General features: G+C 44.5%; 1 protein-coding gene and 1 long non-coding RNA gene across 2 annotated transcripts; one reads left to right on the top strand and one right to left on the bottom strand.

Moving 5' to 3' along the window:
- The first annotated feature begins 1,925 nt into the window (after positions 1–1,925).
- On the top strand, positions 1,926–7,891 carry LOC146052137 (uncharacterized). The gene is made up of 2 exons (XM_083167913.1): positions 1,926–2,610; positions 6,170–7,891. The coding sequence occupies exon 2, from the start codon at positions 6,189–6,191 to the stop codon at positions 7,578–7,580; it is 1,392 nt and encodes a 463-aa protein (XP_083024039.1). The 5' UTR covers positions 1,926–2,610; positions 6,170–6,188; the 3' UTR covers positions 7,581–7,891.
- An 8,388-nt stretch (positions 7,892–16,279) lies between these two features.
- On the bottom strand, positions 16,280–18,672 carry LOC146052143 (uncharacterized). Its single transcript, XR_014467202.1, has 3 exons — positions 18,276–18,672; positions 18,016–18,093; positions 16,280–16,310 (listed from the first exon to the last, which is right to left on the bottom strand). It is a non-coding gene; the product is annotated as an uncharacterized LOC146052143 (long non-coding RNA).
- Between the last annotated feature and the right edge of the window lie 3,624 nt (positions 18,673–22,296).

The raw sequence follows: 22,296 nt of genomic DNA, 5'->3' as shown, positions 1-22,296 counted from the left end.
TTTTGTAGTCTAATTAACGCCAAAAAACGCAAATCGCATCCCATAGAATGTCACCCTGGGTGTTGATCAAAATAAACGGAGAATCATTCCAGAAAATCAGGAGCTACAAGTGTTTCTTTCTTTTATTCTATTTTATTATATATTAGAATGGACATTACATATTGCACATAGAACGCTAGAGACACTATTGTGGGTAGTGGATATATATATATATATATATATATATATATATATATATATATATAGTCCACAGTGACCGGTACTCCCTAAGCATCCATCCAATGGTATCTTACCCGGTGCCTTCCTATTAGGAGCAAGTCCTTTGGATACAGGTTTGTAGGCAAGAAGGTGGCACTCCAGGATTTGAATGAGTGGAAAAAAAAGCAATTTATTTGCTGTACAAGTCCTCCTGGAGGACGAAGTCCCCAGATGACGAAACCGGTTGGGCGTGGCCTAAACTGACAACGTTGTTTTGGAGTTCCTGACCACGGAGGCCCTGGCGGTGGCGAAAAGGCTGGTCCCGGCTATTCAAGTCGTTGGTGCACCGTGTTGGATATCACTGTGGCAAGCTGTTTGCTGTTATCTATGATGTATGTCAGCCTGCACTTTTAGTAAAATTTGTTTTACACTTGCTCATATCTGCGCTTTTTCTCCAATTTCTTTCTACATATATATATATATATATATATATTTAAACTAAATATATATTTTAAAGCCATAATCAATATTTGACTGAAGTATTAGTATAAAAAAGTAATACAGGTCGAGTATCCCGTATCCGAATATCCGTTATCCGAATTATTCCGAAATACGGACATTCCAGAAAGTGAAAAAAAAATTTTTTTTTGCTAAAAACTCACTGGGGACATTTGTAACAGCATCACTGGGGACATGATATGTAACTGGCACTACATACAGTTATGGCCTGGTACATCGTGGCTGCGTTGCGCATACAGTGCGCCATGCAAATCGCGCCTGGATCGCGCCTGCTCCTTGCGCTATAGTCCCGTTATAGATCGCGTTATAACGTAACGTAATCTTGTAAATGTAACCTGCACTTACACTCATTGACCACCAGATGTCACTTTTCCCAAACAGTACAGCGCATGCGTAAAAATCTCTTCTACAAAACAGTGGCCGCCACGACTTTTCACTACGGATTTTGTCCTTACTTTACGGACAGATTGTTTTGTATTTATTCGCAGAAGCAGCTACGTACGGTCATTTATGTAATTGGTACAGAAGCCATGCTAACCTTTGCTATTGCTGGATGACTACTTAAAACATTATTTGAGGACCTACAGTATCATACTTTACACTACGGATTTTGTCCTTACTTTACGGACAGAGTTCTTTTCTTTTATTCGCAGCCGCAGTGACGTACTGGATGGTCATGAACTGTATTTGATTGGTGCAGAAGCCATGCTAACCATCTGCCAGGAGTAAAATCACAGGCAATAGTGGCCTAGCGGGTAGAGGCACGGCTTCACTATTTCAGTATCAGTAGTTCGATCCTCAGTTGATTACATTATATTTTTATTTTTTAAACGTTTTTTTTCGCAAAATAGATTTAGCTTTTCAGGTAAAACTCCTTGCCTTGAGGACCGTGTTTCGGGATTAAATTCGCTAACCATTGCTAACCAGCCACTTTTCACTACGGATTCTGTCCTTACTTTACGGACAGATTGTTTTGTATTTATTCGCAGAAGCAGCTACGTACGGTCATTTATGTAATTGGTACAGAAGACATGCTAACCTTTGCTATTGCTGGATGACTACTTAAAACTTTATTTGAGGACCTACAGTATCATACTTTACACTACGGATTTTGTCCTTACTTTACGGACAGAGTTCTTTTCTTTTATTCGCAGCCGCAGTGACGTACTGGATGGTCATGAACTGTATTTGATTGGTGCAGAAGCCATGCTAACCATCTGCCAGCAGTAAAATCACAGGCAATAGTGGCCTAGCGGGTAGAGGCACGGCTTCACTATCTCAGTATCAGTAGTTCGATCCTCAGTTGGTTACATTATATTTTTATTTTTTAAACGTTCTTTTTTTTTTTTTTAAACTAATACAGTTACAGTAGTTGGTGCTTATCAAAATCTTTCGGACTTTTCCACAAACAAAAACGATAGTTAATACCCATACTGTACATACTGTACTGCGCTACAGAGAACGTTTTTTTTCAGCAACAATAGATTTCTCCAAACTCAGACACAGACCGACACCTCAGACAATAAGATGTTGATTGCAGTCATATGTTAATTTCAGTCTGCCTTTTTGTTTCGCTGGTAATTGTACATAATTCAAATGCACCTATCAGCTTCATGAAGGATTTCCTTTGTCTCTGCCAGCATAAATTCAGCTACAGTACATTAAAATTGTCAAACAATCCAGTTTGTTTTTCTGCATCTAAACCGTGTAGAATTGCTACGGATCGTCTCTTCATCTCTTGCCTGTATACAAGCACGAGATTCTACCTGTACACCTGGACTATTCATTCTGCTGAATCCAAAGTCAAGTTGTTGCTGCTTTCGTGTTTCTACCGTTTTACCATCATACTGCCTTCCTTCCGCAAGAACACTACTGTATCTTCTCGCTGGAGCAGTAAGTACACTATACAGTAGTACAGTCATTTGTACATTTCACTGATTGCTGCATTACAGTATACAGTAAGCAGCACTACAAAACGGTCCCTGCGCGGAAGCGCTCGGTTCCCACCCTTCCCTGAATGAAGATGTTTCCCTTCTTTCCCTACTGTTCAAATGCACCCGGTGCAGAATACTGTATACTGTACAAGTGCCATTGAGAATATTGTACAATGTGTTAAAATTGCCTGGTGTGTATGGGCCGCAAATCCCCGACTAGCGATGACAGTACTCTATTAGGGTGGGCTACTGTAGGCTGCTAAATACTAGTTCTCTTCGTAATACCATTGGTGTAATACCGTAAAACACGTATTTTTTCCTCAAACGAGGGGACCGGTGTTTTTCTCATGTTTACAGACTGTTTCGCAGAGTCAGTCAGTAATAGGAGCACATGTGATACAGTATCGTGATTTTCAGCCATGTTGGGAATCGAGATGGCTGCACAGTGCAGTAGAGATAGCGCCATGTGGAATATTGTACAATGTGTTAAAATTGTCTAGTGTGTATGGGACGCAGATCCCCCGCTACATTTGCGAGGGCAGGATCAACTTTCCCTCCCCCTTACTGCACTTCTGCTTCAGGTACTGTACCATACAGTAAGTACCATAATGAACAGTGCATGATTCTCTTGAGGATCATACAGTACACACTAAACGTTTTTCATCTGAAAATTGCCTGGTGTGTATGGTCCAGAGTTCCCCGACTAGCGATGAGAATACTTTATTAGGCTACTGCAGGCTGCCGCTATGGGTATTGTCCGTATAATGTGTAATAAATCCTGGATTGGGGTATTGTCAGTAATATTGTTGTAATACCGTAAATAACGGATCATTTGGCATTTTTTCCCGCATACTGTACTTGTAATTGAAGTAGTCACAGCAATAGGATCACGTGGTATCGTGATTTTCCGCCATTTTAGGGATCAACATGGATGCCACATACAGTACAGTGCAGTGCAGTAGAGATACTGTAGCGCCATTTAGAATATTGTACGTGTTAAAATTGCCTGGTGTGTATAGGCCGCAGATCCCCGACTAGCGATGACAATACTCTATTAGGGTGGGCTACTACTGGCAGGCTGCTACTATGGGTATTCTCGTATAATCTGTGCAACTGTAAATACTGTTGGTGTAATACTGTAAATACTGTATACTGTAGTAACGTATTTTTTCGCAGTTTGGGGATTTTTGCGCATATTAATAGACTATTTCGCAGACTCAGTCATACTGTTTGTGTAAAAAATCCCCTAGCTGTGTACAAAATCCCCTAGCTGTGGGTGTTCGTATTGTAATACTGTACAGTAATTACTGTACAGTAATACTAGATTACAGGTATCCGGAGAACCAGAATACTGTACCAGTTTATTTTTTTATTTTTTTTATTACATTTTTTATTAATTCATTGCATTATTATTATACAGCAGGAACAGCATGTGGTGTCATTGCATTATTATTATTACAGTATACAGAGGGAGCAGCCTGTGGTGTCATGGCATTACTTTTATATTATACAGGGGGAGCAGCCTGTGGTGTCATGGCATTATTATTATACAGAGGGAGCAGCCTGTGGTGTCATGGCATAATGCCATGACACCACAGTCTGCTCCCCCTGTACAATAATAATTATGACACCACAGGTGGCTCCCCCTGTATAATATACAGTAAAATGAATGCCATGACACCACTGGCTGCTCCCTCTGTATAATAATAATAATGCAATGACACCACATGCTGTTCCTGCTGTACTGTATAATAATAATGCAATGACACCACAGGCTACTCCCGCTGTATAATATACAGTACAGTACAGTAACAATAGTAATACCATGACACAAATTATTATACAGGGGGAGCAGCCTGTGGTGTCATTGCATTATTATTATTATACAGAGGGAGCAGCCTGTGGTGTCATGGCATTACTTTTATATTATACAGGGGTAGCAGCCTGTGGTGTCATGGCATTATTATTATGCAGAGGGAGCAGCCTGTGGTGTCATGGCATAATGCCATGACACCACAGGCTGCTCCCCCTGTACAATAATAATGACACCACAGGGTGCTCCACCTGTATAATATAAAAGTAATGCCATGACCACAGGCTGCTCCCCCTGTATAATAATTTGTGTCATGGCATTACTATTATTAATAGTAATGCCATGACACAAATTATTATACAGGGGGAGCAGCCTGTGGTGTCATTGCATTATTACAGATACTGTATGTCGTTTTAGATCATGTTAACTTACTACTATCCTGTGTTTTATCCTCGACCAGGCTCCTCCTGTCCTGCTGCGGCTCCACAAATTTCTGTTCCCCTCTCTGCGGCCTCCTGAAGCGTCCCCCACGAGTTGCTCTGCGGGCGGCCCCAGCCTTCCTCCAGTCTCTGAGTGCAGACGCGTGGGTGGGAGGCGTCAACGTCATGACGTCCACACCGCACCCAGCGTCTGCCGACTGCCACTGGGGATAAGAGGGAACAGGCTGCCGGCCGGAGCCCTCCTCCACGTAGCCGTGGAGGCCGGCGGCCATGTTGCTGTGGCCTCAGACATCATTTAAAAAACCACAGTAACATGGCCGCCGGCAGTGAAAAAAAAAACAAACGGCAATGCGGCCTCAGAAACGGGCGCGGCGGCGCGGCCCGCAGCACACCTGCCAGAGCGGCCTGGGGGGCAGATGGCATCCTGCCCCCCGGCCCAGCCCGCCCCTGCCTCCACCCCTCCTAGTCTGTCTGTCTAAGCCCCATCTGTTAACGTACTGTACTTTTGTTTATCGCTTCATCCCTTTTATTGAAAAAAAAAGCTCATGTCTATGCAGTACGGTCACATAATTTTCGGTACTTGTGACTTACAGTATCTGGGCAGCCAATGTTGAAATTGTATGCCAGTACCCTAAGCATGCGATTTGATGCGATTTCCCTTGAAATTCCTTTGAAGAGAAAATTGCTGTTGCATTGTATGCTATTGTATTGCATGCGATGCGATTTGATGCGATTTTAATACTGTACTGTATGTACAGATGTACCCAGATGCCTGTTTCATACAGTATGTGAAATGGCCCCCCAGACCCCATTTTTAATTGTATTCCCACCCTGATGGCTAAATGCCCCCATTGTTAACGCCACCCCACTATCAACGCCAACCCGAAGCGTGGCGAGCGGCGGCGTTACGCGTCCTCCGACCTTTTCATACCCCCACAATCCACGTCGGCGTGGAGTTGATTTTATATAGTGTGGCGAGCGCAAGTGGGGTGGCGTTAACAATGGGGGCATTTAGCCATCAGGGTGGGAATACAATAAAAAATGGGGTCAATTGTATGATTGTATGCGATGCAATTTGACGCGATTTTAGGTGCGATGAAGAAAATCAGGCGCCCAAATAAGTCACAAGTACTGTACCTACTGTAATTTTCACTACTGTAATACCATAATACAATACTGTATGCTACTGTATTGTACTGTAACTAATGTACTGTACTGTACAGTATGTACTGTATTAACTTGAATCTTATTGTTGTGTATTGTAGAGTGCACTGCCTACTGAAGATGGTGAAAACAAAAAAATTCTATTCTGGAGAACCTACACTTGCATGTCCCAAGAGAATGGCTGCATTAGTGCCAAACATTAAAAATAATATCGTTAAGAAGAAAGCAGGAAAAGAAAATATTCCTGTTGTCAAACTACGGAAAAATGCCAAGGCCAAGAACAAGTCTTTGTTCGCGACTATAGGAGAATCTCACGATGACTGTCTGGTGCAAGACATTAACACTGATGCACAGCAAGACATTAACACAGTGACAGATGTGTCAGTTCCCGTAGATAATGACTTGCACCCTTTGGAGCTTCACATTACACCTCTGGAACAAAAATCTCAATCACCGTCCCGTAGGAAACTTAACTTTCTGGATCACAACCCACCACAATGTAGCTGCACAGGGCTGGTGAGAGACATTTTGGGCAAGATGACCCACCTGGAAACCCAAAACAATGGACTGTCTGTACATGTGGATGAACTGAAAGCGGAAATTCATGTACTGACAGGACAAATTAAAGTGCTGTCAGGAGGTCTGATTGACATGCTTGCTCAAGCCAAACAATGGCAAGCTGCTACAGGGCCACCCATTACACCCACAACATCTAATCCAGTACAATCACAATTTGACTGCCCTGATGCATTTGAAACAGAGGATTTTGACTTGGAAATGACCCAACCAACCACATCTTTCCACTTTTCTGATTTGGAGATGACACCAGCTTCATCCAACCGATTGGCCAGCCCTAGCATGGACACAGAAACTGTTTTACCAAATGAATTGGTGAACATGGACACAACACCAGTGTCATCTCACTGGTTGCCTGCCACACATAATGCTTCAGATACACAACAACGTCAGACCAACTTAACAAGTACCCCACTGACATCTCACTGGTTGGCTGACAGACACAATGCACCATCCCAAGCCTCTAACAACATGGACACTGCAATGGTTGCATCATCCCAATTGTCCCCTGGAAATATGATCGTCGCAACCTTACCTCAACATCAAAGAACATCACCTCTACATGAAAGAACACCTAGAATCATACCCAAAGAATTGTGCGCTGTGGGGATTTCCTTGCCTGACATGCCGCTCAAAGTCATCACAGCTGAGGGTGTCAACACTCTCTTTAAAGCAGCGAAGATGGAAATGCACCGTTATGCACAACAGATTTTCCAAGAGCATGTTTCTTTTGACCTGTATAAGAATTGGTGCAATCGGGTCAATTATGATGGGCAACGTAATAAATTTGCAATCCCAGAAAATCTGCGCCTCGATATAGTGACACGGCTCATGGGGAAATTTGAGCTTACAAAGGCTGATTGTACAAAGATAAAGGACACTATAAATGGATTGCTACGGATGCCCAGAGTTACACGCTGGACGTGCTTACTGTAGCACAGCAACTGGAGACGTCTCTTCAAACTGGCATCTACTGTACTCACAGAACAAAGGACTGGCAATGAAATGGAAAAAAAGTACGTTTATGATCTTACTGTACTGTATCTCTCTCCCTCTCTCCCATCCCCTTCCAACATACTGTATCTCTCTCTCCCCCCCCCCCTGACATCCTTGTGACCATTCAGTACTAACGCTATTCTCTTTTCTTCTCTCCCCATGCCACTCTACAATGAGCAAAATCAAGCGAGTTTGGGACCGAGAACAAAGGACTGGCAATGAAATGGAAAAAAAGTACGTTTATGATCTTACTGTACATTATCTCTCTCCCTCTCTCCCATCCCCTTCCCCTGCCAACATGTCCCCCCCCCCCCCCCCGAAACCCTTGTGACCATTCAGTACTAATGCTATTCTTTTTTCTTCAACCCTTATCCACCACATGCCACTCTACAATGAGCAAAATCAAGCGTGTTTGGGATCGAGAACAAAGGACTGGCAATGAAATGGAAAAAAAGTACGTTTATGATCTTACTGTACATTACTGTATCTCTCTCCCTCTCTCCCATCCCCTTCCCCTGCCAACATTTCCCCCCCCCCCCTAAACCCTTGTGACCATTCAGTACTAATGCTATTCTTTTTTCTTCAACCCTTATCCACCACATGCCACTCTACAATGAGCAAAATCAAGCGAGTTTGGGACCGAGAACAAAGGACTGGCAATGAAATGGAAAAAAAGTACGTTTATGATCTTACTGTACATTACTGTATCTCTCTCCCATCCCCTTCCCCTGCCAACATTTCCCCCCCCCCCCCCCCCCCGAAACCCTTGTGACCATTCAGTACTAATGCTATTCTTTTTTCTTCAACCCTTATCCACCACATGCCACTCTACAATGAGCAAAATCAAGCGAGTTTGGGACCGAGAACAAAGGACTGGCAATGAAATGGAAAAAAAGTACGTTTATGATCTTACTGTACATTACTGTATCTCTCTCCCTCTCTCCCATCCCCTTCCCCTGCCAACATGTTTCCCCCCCCCCCCCGAAACCCTTGTGACCATTCAGTACTAATGCTATTCTTTTTTCTTCAACTCTTATCCACCACATGCCACTCTACAATGAGCAAAATCAAGCGAGTTTGGGACTGAGAACAAAGGACTGGCAATGAAATGGAAAAAAAGTACGTTTATGATCTTACTGTACATTACTGTATCTCTCTCCCTCTCTCCCATCCCCTTCCCCTGCCAACATGTTCCCCCCCCCCCGAAACCCTTGTGACCATTCAGTACTAACGCTATTCTTTTTTCTTCAACCCTTATCCACCACATGCCACTCTACAATGAGCAAAATCAAGCGTGTTTGGGACCGAGAACAAAGGACTGGCAATGAAATGGAAAAAAAGTACGTTTATGATCTTACTGTACATTACTGTATCTCTCTCCCTCTCTCCCATCCCCTTCCCCTGCCAACATTTCCCCCCCCCCCCCCCCCTAAACCCTTGTGACCATTCAGTACTAATGCTATTCTTTTTTCTTCAACCCTTATCCACCACATGCCACTCTACAATGAGCAAAATCAAGCGAGTTTGGGACCGAGAACAAAGGACTGGCAATGAAATGGAAAAAAAGTACGTTTATGATCTTACTGTACATTACTGTATCTCTCTCCCTCTCTCCCATCCCCTTCCCCTGCCAACATGTTCCCCCCCCCCCCCCCCCGAAACCCTTGTGACCATTCAGTACTAATGCTATTCTTTTTTCTTCAACTCTTATCCACCACTTGCCACTCTACAATGAGCAAAATCAAGCGAGTTTGGGACTGAGAACAAAGGACTGGCAATGAAATGGAAAAAAAGTACGTTTATGATCTTACTGTACATTACTGTATCTCTCTCCCTCTCTCCCATCCCCTTCCCCTGCCAACATGTTCCCCCCCCCCCCCCCCCGAAACCCTTGTGACCATTCAGTACTAATGCTATTCTTTTTTCTTCAACCCTTATCCACCACATGCCACTCTACAATGAGCAAAATCAAGCGAGTTTGGGACCGAGAACAAAGGACAGCCACGCCTTGCAAGAAGCTTTGTTGTGACCAACAGTACTTTAAATTATTGTACCTAAAATACTGTATGACTTTGTCCTGTTTAAATTAATGTGCTGTGTTTTTTTTATTTTATTTTTTATTATACTGTATTTGAAGTCCCCACACATGATTCAAATTGTAATGAAACGTACTGACAGTAATGATTGTTATAAATTTTTTATTAAAAAAAAAAAAAAAATTATATTAATCTTAATAATAAATTGAAAATGTGATTTATTATCCCCTGCAGCATTTGCACCACTCTTCTTAATTCTTCTGTGAAAATAAACAAACAAACAATGTACAGTTTTAGAACAGAAATACTGTACATGTTGAATACTGTACTTTACAGTACAGTAAGCATTACTATTACTACAGTATACTGTACTGTACTTTACCTCTATCCATGGGCGGATTTGGATGAGGGGTGGAGGCTGCCTCGTCCTCTTGTACCCTTGGCACTGTGGAAAAATGAGAAAATATACTTTAAAAATAAAGTTTTTATTACTGTAGTATTATTATTATTATTATTACTTGTAATACACTAGTTACTGTATGGTTATTACTGTAAAGTACAGTAAGTGTGCGATATGACGTGCAGCATACTGTATGGCAGCAGCTCAAAAGGGAAGGAGGCTGCTGCCAGGGCAATAAGATGTAATCCCTGGCATCGAGCAATAAATCCCTGGCATCAAGCATGTAACATCTAGCAATGAGAATGCACTGTAGGTAAGCCGCAGTTGTGTGGCATAATACTGTACAGTACAGTATGTACTGTAATGGGCATTACGGTGTGTGGCATAATGTGTGTCAAATAATGTGTAAAGGGCAATACAGTATGTGGCCTAATGTGTAATGGCCATTATAGTGTATAGCATTCAGTGTAATGGCCATTACTGTGTGTACCATTATGTGTGATGGGCATCATGGTGTGTGGCATAATGTGTAATGGGCATCACGGTGTGAGGCTTAATGTTGAATGGGCATCACGGTCTGAGGCATAATGTGTAATGTCTGTGTGACATGTAATAGGCATTACGAAGTGTGAGGTGTACCATGTAATGGGCATCACAGTGAGGGCATCACAGTTTGCAGTGCAATGGGCATTACGGTGTGTGGCATAACGTGTAACGGTGTATTGTTGGCTGATTGTATCCTGTGTCTGTTTTTCTTCCCCTATCAGAGCTTGATTATTATACTCATTGTTAGACTATTGTATTACTTGTTATACAGTACCTGTTATTTCCTATTCCTGTAACCCCCTTTTGTCCATTAGGGACTTTAATACATCATTTACGGAGTTTCTATCTCCTTACTTCTACAGTATACTGTGGTCTCGTCTGTTATTCGCATATAGCGATAAGGTATATTACGGACACTGTCCTTAAAGGTGTATTCGCAGATTAGAGACAGAGTACTGCGAAGGGATCTATTATTAAGGTATTGGTTCTTTGGTGTATAATACACAATAAAGGTACGCTACGCTGCGCCACGATTTGTTCGCACGTACCTACTGTAGGTATAAAAGGTACGCTGGTTACGGACATACTGTAATACGTAACCTAGGCTTTTCACTTATTGTCCTTTGGTCATAATAAATCAACATTAACAATTGGTGGGGGGGCCTGTAGAATGCCCGCAGGGTACCAGCGTGGGCCAATGGCACGCCAAGAGAAGACACAATTACTGTACAGTAGGAGAGAAAGAAAAAAAAAAACACAAACTCAATAAAGAAATGACAGGACTTACTCTCAGACGGAGCGGCTGAGGCGGTGGGGGCTGTTATGGTGCCCTGGTCTGCAATCGGAGTCACTGTGGGAAAATGTCAAAAATGAGAACAAGTGCTGTTTACTGTTAATAAACTTACCGTACTCTTAGTACTGTAAATAGGGCGGGGGTGGCTTTACAAAAAGGCGTGGACTGAATTTTATAAAGTGCTGCGCCCGCCATACTGTACTTTAGAAAATCCACTCTGCTCCACAGTGGATAGGACACATACCGCTGCGCATTCCCTGCTTGCGGCTGCCCTGGATAGTGGTTGTTTCAAAAGGAGGCATTTGCCAGTGCAGTACCGGATGTACACTAGTACTGCCAGTGGCAATTGCCTCCTTTTGTGCATCAGAGGCCTTGGCGCAACGCTCCACCCCCACCCCCCTGACATGGACACAACGCTGACTACGCAGGGCTGCGCTAGGCTGCCATTGGCCCACGCTACCAGCGTGGGCCAATGGCACGCCAAGAGAAGACACAATTACTGTACAGTAGGAGAGAAAGAAAAAAAAAACACAAACTCAATAAAGAAATGACAGGACTTACTCTCAGACGGAGCGGCTGAGGCGGTGGGGGCTGTTATGGTGCCCTGGTCTGCAATCGGAGTCACTGTGGGAAAATGTCAAAAATGAGAACAAGTGCTGTTTACTGTTAATAAACTTACCGTACTCTTAGTACTGTAAATAGGGCGGGGGTGGCTTTACAAAAATGACGTGCAGCATATGGCAGCAGCTCAAAAGGGAAGGAGGCTGCTGTGGCTCTGGCATGTGGGAATGCAGTTTAAAAAGGAAGAAGGCTGCGGCTCCGGCAGGTATCTGATACGAAGAGTGCTTAATGCTTTCCGAAAGTGTGTGCAGTGTGCCCCCAAGCAATGAGCATGAAACTTCCACTGTCAATTAGCATTTAACCACCCCCTTCTCAGGTAGCATGGAACCCCTGGTAAAATGCATGTTACCCCTGGAAATGAGCAGTTCACCCCACCCCCCTGGCAATTAGCATTTCACACCCTCTGGCAACGAGCATGAGACACCTGGAATGGAGCATGTAGACCAGGGCAATAAGATGTACTGTAATCCCTGGCATCGAGCAATAAATCCCTGGCATCAAGCATGTAACATCTAGCAATGAGAATGCACTGTAGGTAAGCCGCAGTTAATACTGTACAGTACAGTATGTAATGGGCATTACGGTGTGTGGCATAATGTGTGTCAAATAATGTGTAATGGGCAATACAGTATGTGGCCTAATGTGTAATGGCCATTATAGTGTATAGCATTCAGTGTAATGGCCATTACTGTGTGTACCATTATGTGTGATGGGCATCATGGTGTGTGGCATAATGTGTAATGGGCATCACGGTGTGAGGCTTAATGTTGAATGGGCATCACGGTCTGAGGCATAATGTGTAATGTCTGTGTGACATGTAATAGGCATTACGAAGTGTGAGGTGTACCATGTAATGGGCATCACAGTGAGGGCATCACAGTTTGCAGTGCAATGGGCATTACGGTGTGTGGCATAACGTGTAATGGGCATTATGGCATGTGGTATACAGTACTACAGTATGTATTGGCTGTGTGACATGTAATCGGCATTACGGTGTAAATTTTTGACGTGCACCATTGGAACGCACATTTTCTATTATCCCTGTTTTACAAACATTGGTCAAGCCCTGGCATAATGTGTCATGGGCAGTATGGTGTGTAGCATTACTGTATGTAAAATGGTCATTACTGTGTGTAGCATTACAGTATGAGTGTTGGCCATTATGGTGTGTGGCATTATGTGTAATTGGCATTACTGTACTGTATGTTGGGTGGCATTATGTGGAATGGGCATTACTGTGTGTGGCATTATGTGGAATGGACATTACTGTGCATGGCATTACAGTACAGTATGTGGAATTGGCATTACTGTGTGTGTAATTACAGTATCTCTAATGGGCATTAAAGTGTGTGGCATTTTGTGTAATAATAGGCGGTGATGGACATGTCCAGTGATTGACATGCCCCTTGAATGGTGCACCCCCTAATAAAATGGGCTACGCACACCTACTATACTGTACAGTATGCGCAGCAATGCTTACAGTACCTTCTTCATGGCGGATGGAAGCACAGGGACTGTTATATTGGAAGGGGTAAAGAGGACGAGGAGGGGTGTCCAGCCACATCAAGGGCAGGGTGCCCTGGTCTGCAATCGGAGTCACTGTGGGAAAATGTCAAAAATGAGAACAAGGATGGATTGTATGGTCGACCGAAAGATTGTCGACAGTCATAAGGTCGACATACTGCAAGGTCGACAGGTGTCTAGGTCGACATGGGATAAGATCGACAGGTCATCAGGTCGACACAAGCATTAGGTCGACATGGTCTAGGTCGGCAGTCAAAAAGTTCACCATTGAGTTTTTCATTATTGTTGACTGAATGTCGACACAGTCAACATGGACAATAGAAAAGTGCATTGCGTCCCCTCAGCCTCGGCCAAAGGCATGCCAAGAAAATACACAAGTTGGAAAGGAAGAAAAAATACACAAACTCAATAAAGAAATGACAGGACTTACTTTCAGACGGAGCGGCTGAGGCTGTAACGGCCCGCAAGGTCAGGGTGTCCTCCTCGCCTTCAAGCGGTGGCACTGTGTGAAGATGAGAAAAATGAGAAAGTGTGCTGTTTAAATAAAGTTACTGTACTCATTACTGGGTTTACAAAAAGGCGTGGACTGGATTTTATAAAGTGCTGCGGCCGCTATACAGTAGTGTACTTTATAAAATCAACTCCGCTCCAAAGTGGATAGGACCCCTGCGCTTGGTATGGTCGACCGAAAGATTGTCGACAGTCATAAGGTCGACATACTGCAAGGTCGACAGGTGTCTAGGTCGACATGGGATAAGATCGACAGGTCATCAGGTCGACACAAGCATTAGGTCGACATGGTCTAGGTCGGCAGTCAAAAAGTTCACCATTGAGTTTTTCATTATTGTTGACTGAATGTCGACACAGTCAACATAGACAATAGAAAAGTGCATTGCGTCCCCTCAGCCTCGGCCAAAGGCACGCCAAGAAAATACACAAGTTGGAAAGGAAGAAAAAATACACAAACTCAATAAAGAAATGACAGGACTTACTTTCAGACGGAGCGGCTGAGGCTGTAACGGCCCGCAAGGTCAGGGTGTCCTCCTCGCCTTCAAGCGGTGGCACTGTGTGAAGATGAGAAAAATGAGAAAGTGTGCTGTTTAAATAAAGTTACTGTACTCATTACTGGGTTTACAAAAAGGCGTGGACTGGATTTTATAAAGTGCTGCGGCCGCTATACAGTAGTGTACTTTATAAAATCAACTCCGCTCCAAAGTGGATAGGACCCCTGCGCTTGGTATGGTCGACCGAAAGATTGTCGACAGTCATAAGGTCGACATACTGCAAGGTCGACAGGTGTCTAGGTCGACATGGGATAAGATCGACAGGTCATCAGGTCGACACAAGCATTAGGTCGACATGGTCTAGGTCGGCAGTCAAAAAGTTCACCATTGAGTTTTTCATTATTGTTGACTGAATGTCGACACAGTCAACATGGACAATAGAAAAGTGCATTGCGTCCCCTCAGCCTCGGCCAAAGGCACGCCAAGAAAATACACAAGTTGGAAAGGAAGAAAAAATACACAAACTCAATAAAGAAATGACAGGACTTACTTTCAGACGGAGCGGCTGAGGCTGTAACGGCCCGCAAGGTCAGGGTGTCCTCCTCGCCTTCAAGCGGAGGCACTGTGTGAAGATGAGAAAAATGAGAAAGTGTGCTGTTTAAATAAAGTTACTGTACTCATTACTGGGTTTACAAAAAGGCGTGGACTGGATTTTATAAAGTGCTGCGGCCGCTATACAGTAGTGTACTTTATAAAATCAACTCCGCTCCAAAGTGGATAGGACCGCTGCGCTTGGTATGGTCGACCGAAAGATTGTCGACAGTCATAAGGTCGACATACTGCAAGGTCGACAGGTGTCTAGGTCGACATGGGATAAGATCGACAGGTCATCAGGTCGACACAAGCATTAGGTCGACATGGTCTAGGTCGGCAGTCAAAAAGTTCACCATTGAGTTTTTCATTATTGTTGACTGAATGTCGACACAGTCAACATGGACAATAGAAAAGTGCATTGCGTCCCCTCAGCCTCGGCCAAAGGCACGCCAAGAAAATACACAAGTTGGAAAGGAAGAAAAAATACACAAACTCAATAAAGAAATGACAGGACTTACTTTCAGACGGAGCGGCTGAGGCTGTAACGGCCCGCAAGGTCAGGGTGTCCTCCTCGCCTTCAAGCGGTGGCACTGTGTGAAGATGAGAAAAATGAGAAAGTGTGCTGTTTAAATAAAGTTACTGTACTCATTACTGGGTTTACAAAAAGGCGTGGACTGGATTTTATAAAGTGCTGCGGCCGCTATACAGTAGTGTACTTTATAAAATCAACTCCGCTCCAAAGTGGATAGGACCGCTGCGCTTGGTATGGTCGACCGAAAGATTGTCGACAGTCATAAGGTCGACATACTGCAAGGTCGACAGGTGTCTAGGTCGACATGGGATAAGATCGACAGGTCATCAGGTCGACACAAGCATTAGGTCGACATGGTCTAGGTCGGCAGTCAAAAAGTTCACCATTGAGTTTTTCATTATTGTTGACTGAATGTCGACACAGTCAACATGGACAATAGAAAAGTGCATTGCGTCCCCTCAGCCTCGGCCAAAGGCACGCCAAGAAAATACACAAGTTGGAAAGGAAGAAAAAATACACAAACTCAATAAAGAAATGACAGGACTTACTTTCAGACGGAGCGGCTGAGGCTGTAACGGCCCGCAAGGTCAGGGTGTCCTCCTCGCCTTCAAGCGGAGGCACTGTGTGAAGATGAGAAAAATGAGAAAGTGTGCTGTTTAAATAAAGTTACTGTACTCATTACTGGGTTTACAAAAAGGCGTGGACTGGATTTTATAAAGTGCTGCGGCCGCTATACAGTAGTGTACTTTATAAAATCAACTCCGCTCCAAAGTGGATAGGACCGCTGCGCTTGGTATGGTTGACCGAAAGATTGTCGACAGTCATAAGGTCGACATACTGCAAGGACGACAGGTGTCTAGGTCGACATGGGATAAGATCGACAGGTCATCAGGTCGACACAAGCATTAGGTCGACATGGTCTAGGTCGACAGTCAAAAGGTCAACATGGGGTTTTTCCACTGTTTTTTTTTACCCGAATGTCGACATACAGTACTGTAGTTTTAAGTGTCCATGCACTCGGCACACTATTTTATTCTCCCACAATGCCCCAGTGCAGTGATGGCTAACCTTAACACTCCAGCTGTTGTTGAACTACACATCCCAGCATGCCCTGCATCAGTTTTAGCATGGCCAAATAGTAAAACTGTAGCAGGGCATGCTGGGATGTGTAGTTCAATAACAGCTGGAGTGTCAAGGTTAGCCATCACTGCCCTAGTGGATATTAGGGCATGAAATACCGCCTGTCGGCTCTTTAAACAGTGAAAAATCCTATGCCGACCTAATGACTTGTTGACCTTGTCCCATGTGGACCTTGCAGTATGTCGACCTAGTGGTGAGGCCCTAATGACTGTCGACCATCTTTAGGTCGACCAACTGAATGCTGCTGCAGGGGCAGAGGACTGGGGGGGGCACATGGGTGATGCTGCACTTTTATACCGCTACAGTATGTGCGCTTCATCACTGAATACTGTATAACTTTTTGACAAAATATTTTGCTAAATAAACCAACCAACATTTTTCAATGCTAACATTTCATGTCTTTTAATTTTTATTTAAATCATCGAGGGAAGGTTGGCTTCAGTTTCTCACAAATACAGTATCCTATAAACGACAATACATTAGTGGGGGTTGGTGGTGGAGAGCTTTAACACATAGAAATGCTAATGAGTTAGTGTACTTGGAGTGGGGAGGCTAATAGTGTGATTTTTCCTTTCACAGATACAAGATTCAAATGTAAATGTCCTTTTTAGACAATGCAGTCTTTAGACAATGCAGGTTTATAGCGACCCTTAATCAAATTACTGTATCTGTCTGCACTTAACACTACAGAAAGGAGGTTGAACTGGCATCTCTAGTACAATGCAGCTTTGAAAAGGGGAATCCAGTCATCACATTTGAAGAAAACTTTCAGATTTTCACAAATACAGTACAGTACAGTACAGGTTGAGTATCCCCTATCCGAAATGCTCAGGACCGCGAGCATTTTGGATAGGGGAATTTTCCGGTTTTTGGAATATTTTTTTTGCAGCCATACTTACCTGTCCCCTGATGGTCCCCGGGCGTCCCTCGGCGTCCGCGCAGTCCGCGGGCGTCCACAGCAGGCCTCCGACATCTTCTCCTGGTCTCCAGCGGTCCCAGGAATGCATTGCGCGAGTGTGCGCGCGCAATGCATTCCTGGGACCGCTGGAGACCCTGGAGAAGATGCCGGAAGCCTGCTGTGGACGCCCGGGGACTTGGTAAGTATGAAAAGAGGGTTAGGGGTTAAAAAATAGAAAAAAAATTCAAATGATTCCAAAAACCACGGTAAGAAATGGCAGGACTTACTCTCAAACTGGGCAGCGGCTGCGCCTGTTGAGCCGGATGGGGCGGCTGTAGCGGCCTGCAAACTTTCAAGCGGAGGCACTGTGGGAAAATTAGAAAAATTAGAAAATGTGCTGTTTTCATAAAGTTACTCTACTCTTATTACTGTAAATGGGGAAGGGGTGGGTTTACAAAAAGGCGTGGACTGGATTTTATAAAGTGCTGCGGATGCCATACTGTACGTTATAAAATCCACTCCCCACCAAAGTGGATAGGACACATACCGCTTGCCACGCTTCCACTTGATGACAAAAGTGCCCTTTCCCTCCTCCTCCTCTGACGTCCTGTGTAAAAATAACATTTACAGTATACTGTAGTGTCCTTTCAAACATTAGTACAGTAAAGTACAAGTACTGTATTTTATTATCCCACCACGCTCTAGTGCACGGGTGTCAAACACAAGGCCCATGGGCCAAATCTGGCCCGCAAGACCTCGACATGTGGCCCACGCAGCCTTCACCTACAGTATTACAGCATTCCCGCCAGCCAATGTTTGTACCGTCATGTGATCAGGGACATCATCCATCAGACTTTGGCCTGGGTAATTTGTACCCCCTACCCCTTTCTCTCGGCACCCCTGATAATACCACACAGTAATGCCCCTTACACATGACACATGTTATTAATGTCCTTACTGTATAACCATAATGCCCCTTACACATTATAATAGATATGTATACACTGTATACAGTATATACTGTATATACAGTATATATATATATATATATTTATTATCTATAAATATAATATATATATTATATATATATAGATATATAGATATATATATTTAACTATATACTGTACAGTATATACATAAATATATCTATAATATAAATACACTTGTGGGCAATCTCACATTGATGGCAGTGGTCTCATTTTATAAAAGTTTTAACAACTGCTTTTTTTTTTAACATACTGTATGAGGAGGCAGCGGCTGGGGACCCTGGAAGCTGCTGCGGGGGTGCGGGGGCATCCAGGCAGACATGTCAGGTGGGCGTGTGGCCGGAAGGACCTGCGGGCGGAGGGGTGCCCAGCAGCCTGATGAAATTGTGGCCATTCGGAGGGGTACTGTAGCCGGAATTTAGGTGCATGTTGGGGGAGGAAGCAGGGGGAGGCGGCGGGGCGGCATGCGGGCTGAAAGTGGCTAATCTTTCAGCCCGTGCTGCGTACACACATAATCCGATAGACCGGCGGGTACTTGTGTAGTTTCACGGCGCCACTAAATCGCATGCGATATCACATGCGATTTAATACCTGTTCATATCCCCACTATCCGCTGTGGCGTGGAGTTGATTTTATATAGTGTGGCGAGCGCAGCGAGACACCGAGCCCGAAACTTGGCGAGCGCCGCAAGGGGACACGGAATGCGATATCAGTAATGTACCATAATCCGTGTCCGCTCGCCACGCTTCGGGTTCAGTGGCTCGCTGCGCTCGCCACACTGTATAATTTCGACTCCACGCCGTAGTGGATAGTCGGGAAATAAAGAGGTATTAAATTGCGTTTGATATCGCATGCAAAATCGCATTTCTCCGAATATACTCCGCCCAGCGATCAATTCTGAATCAGGACCCAAAAACTGAAATGCACAGAATAATATGGCCCCTTCTCCCACCCTTGGAAATCAAACCCAGCCCATTATGTACAGTAAATAGCCTTTTACATGAAAGATTTTCAGCAAAGTCTTTCACCTCCTGAACATCTCTTGCTCTTTTGGGAAAATAGATCAGTGTGTACGCACTACTTTGGTGACAGATATATCTATCAAAGATTTTGGCAAAGTCTTTTGAAATGAAAATCTTCAAGTGTGTATGGGCCTTAACAGGAGTAGTGTACAGTACTTACTGGCGACGGAACGGCGCAGGGCCTCCAGCTTCGCAGGCTGCCTTGTGACTAGGTCACTCCATTTTCTTTGGAGTGACCTAATCCTGCGCAGCCGGCAGTACTTGCGCATTATTATCCTGCGCGCATCCTTATAAGCATTGCGCTTCTCCCGGTTACTGCTCAGAGGCTTGTCCCGGCAGCTAACCAAAATGATCAGCTCTGCGTAGCTGTAACGCTGTCTCTGTCTCTGAGCAGAATCCATTTTGGAAGTGAACACTCCCCAGCGCATGACACAAAACGCAGGACACATGGTAGTCAGTAGGCTAAAGTAATCAATCCAGTACTGTACAGTACTATACAGTGAATGAGTTTCTTAACTTTAATAAAATTGTGTCTTCATACCGTACAGTACAGTATATGGGAGGCCTCATACTGTATTAATTTAATTTAATAAACTGTGCGTTGCAGCTGCTACAGTATTATTCTTGCGATTAATACTGTACAGTATGTACAGTTTATGCGGCGCAAGTTTCTTCTGCGAATTTTTCCATATTTAGTGGAGGGTTTCCGTAATCTGTGAAGGCTGTACGGCGTTTAGGTTTATGCGGCGCAAGTTTGTTATGCGAATTTTTCCATGTTAAGTGGAATTTGTACTGCGAATTTTTCCGTTTTTAGTGGAGGGCTTCCGTTTTTTGTTTGACATGTGACCTGTGTCGACATGTGACATGCGTGGAAGGCGGCCACCATTACAGTATACTGTAGACAACATGGCGCACAGAAACAGAAACTTCTGTGATGCGGAGCTCCTGATTTTGCTGCGGCATGTGGACAAATCCTTGGCCAGTAATGCAGAGAAGAACAGCGCATACAGGAGCGCAAAGGAGGAGATTTTGGAAGTCCTGCACAGGGATAGGAGTATCCTCTCGCTGCAGAAGAGGTGGAGTGACCTGCTTCGGAGGCAGCCAGATAAACTGGCCAAATTGAGGGCCAAGCTGAGCAGAGGTACTGTACAGTACATGACATTAACAAAATTAAAGTACATTAGTACTGTAGTACAGTATTTACTGTTATTATAGCGGGTATGGATAATTGGATAGACACAAACGCAAGGGGACGCGGACACCTGTGAAGCCCGCGTGGGTAAGCGTTTATCTGTACAGGTACATATCCGTGTCCCCTCGCGGTGCTTGCTGGGCTCGGTGGCTCGCTGCGCTCGCCACACTTTCTGTTCTAAACTCCACGGCAACGTGGATAGTGGGGTTATGAAAAGGTCGTTGGACACGTAACGCCGCCCCTCGTGGGCTCGCTGCGCTCGCCACGCTTCGGGTCGGCGTTGGTAGTGGGGGTGGTTTACTATGAAAAAAGGTAATCGGGACATCGGTCAGAATGAACTTAGGTCTACAGTCATTAGGTCGACTGTCAGGAAGGTCGACATGGGCCAAGGTGGACATGTGATTAGATTGACACAAGCATTACAGTATGTCAACATTCAAAAGGTCGACATGGTATATTCCAGTGTATTCCAATGCAGGGCCGCACGCTCCACCAGGTCCCGCCACCCAAGACCACACGGACACTTGTCCGTGTGAAATCATGTATGGGGGCGGGCAGCTGACATCCGGCGATGTCAGATGCCCGCCCCCTACACACGCGCCCCCTTTTACACGCCCCTCACGCCCCTCTACGCCCCCTGTGCAGCGTGTAAAGAATACGTGCGGCGAAATCGCCTGCACATGCGCAGAGTGACCATCGGCGGGATGACCGCATGCGGAGAAATCTGCACCGATCAGAATAAGGCCCATTGTCTGTCGGGAATGCTGTAATAGTAGGTGTGTTGACCAAATGAAATGTCGACCTTGACCAAAGTCGACCAAAACCCATGTCGACCTTGCTTTCTGTCGACCTAGTGGTGTTGACCCAATGCACTAATGTTTGAAAGGACACTACAGTATACTGTAAATGTTATTTTTACACAGGACTTCAGAGGAGGAGGAGGAGGGAAATGCAGGCCGATACAGCCCCCACCGCCTCAACAAGCGGCGCCGCTCCATCTGAGAGTAAGTCCTGTCATTTCTTTATTGAGTTTGTGTATTTTTTCTTCAGGGGGGTGGGGGTGGAGCGTTGCGCCAAGGCCTCTGATGCACAAAAGGAGGCAATTGCCACTGGCAGTACTAGTGTACATCCGGTACTGCACTGGCAAATGCCTCCTTTTGAAACAACCACTATCCAGGGCAGCCGTAAGCAGGGAATGCGCAGCGGTACTGTATGTGTCCTATCCACTTTGGAGCAGAGTGGATTTTCTAAAGTACAGTATGGCGGGCGCAGCACTTTATAAAATCCAGTCCACGCCTTTTTGTAAACCCAGTAATGAGTACAGTAACTTTATTTAAACAGCACACTTTCTCATTTTTCTCATCTTCA

This window comes from Crinia signifera, unplaced genomic scaffold (genome assembly GCF_055691185.1).
Source record: "Crinia signifera unplaced genomic scaffold, ASM5569118v1 HAP2_SCAFFOLD_106, whole genome shotgun sequence".
Taxonomy (NCBI): Eukaryota; Metazoa; Chordata; class Amphibia; order Anura; family Myobatrachidae; genus Crinia; species Crinia signifera.
The sequence above is the reverse complement of the archived record's forward strand: the minus strand, read 5'-3'. Positions and strand labels throughout refer to the sequence as shown.

Bases quoted from the DNA above. Each gene is read 5' to 3' on its own strand.
- LOC146052137 (XM_083167913.1), top strand. From the start codon at position 6,189: ATGGTGAAAACAAAAAAATTCTATTCTGGAGAACCTACACTTGCATGT.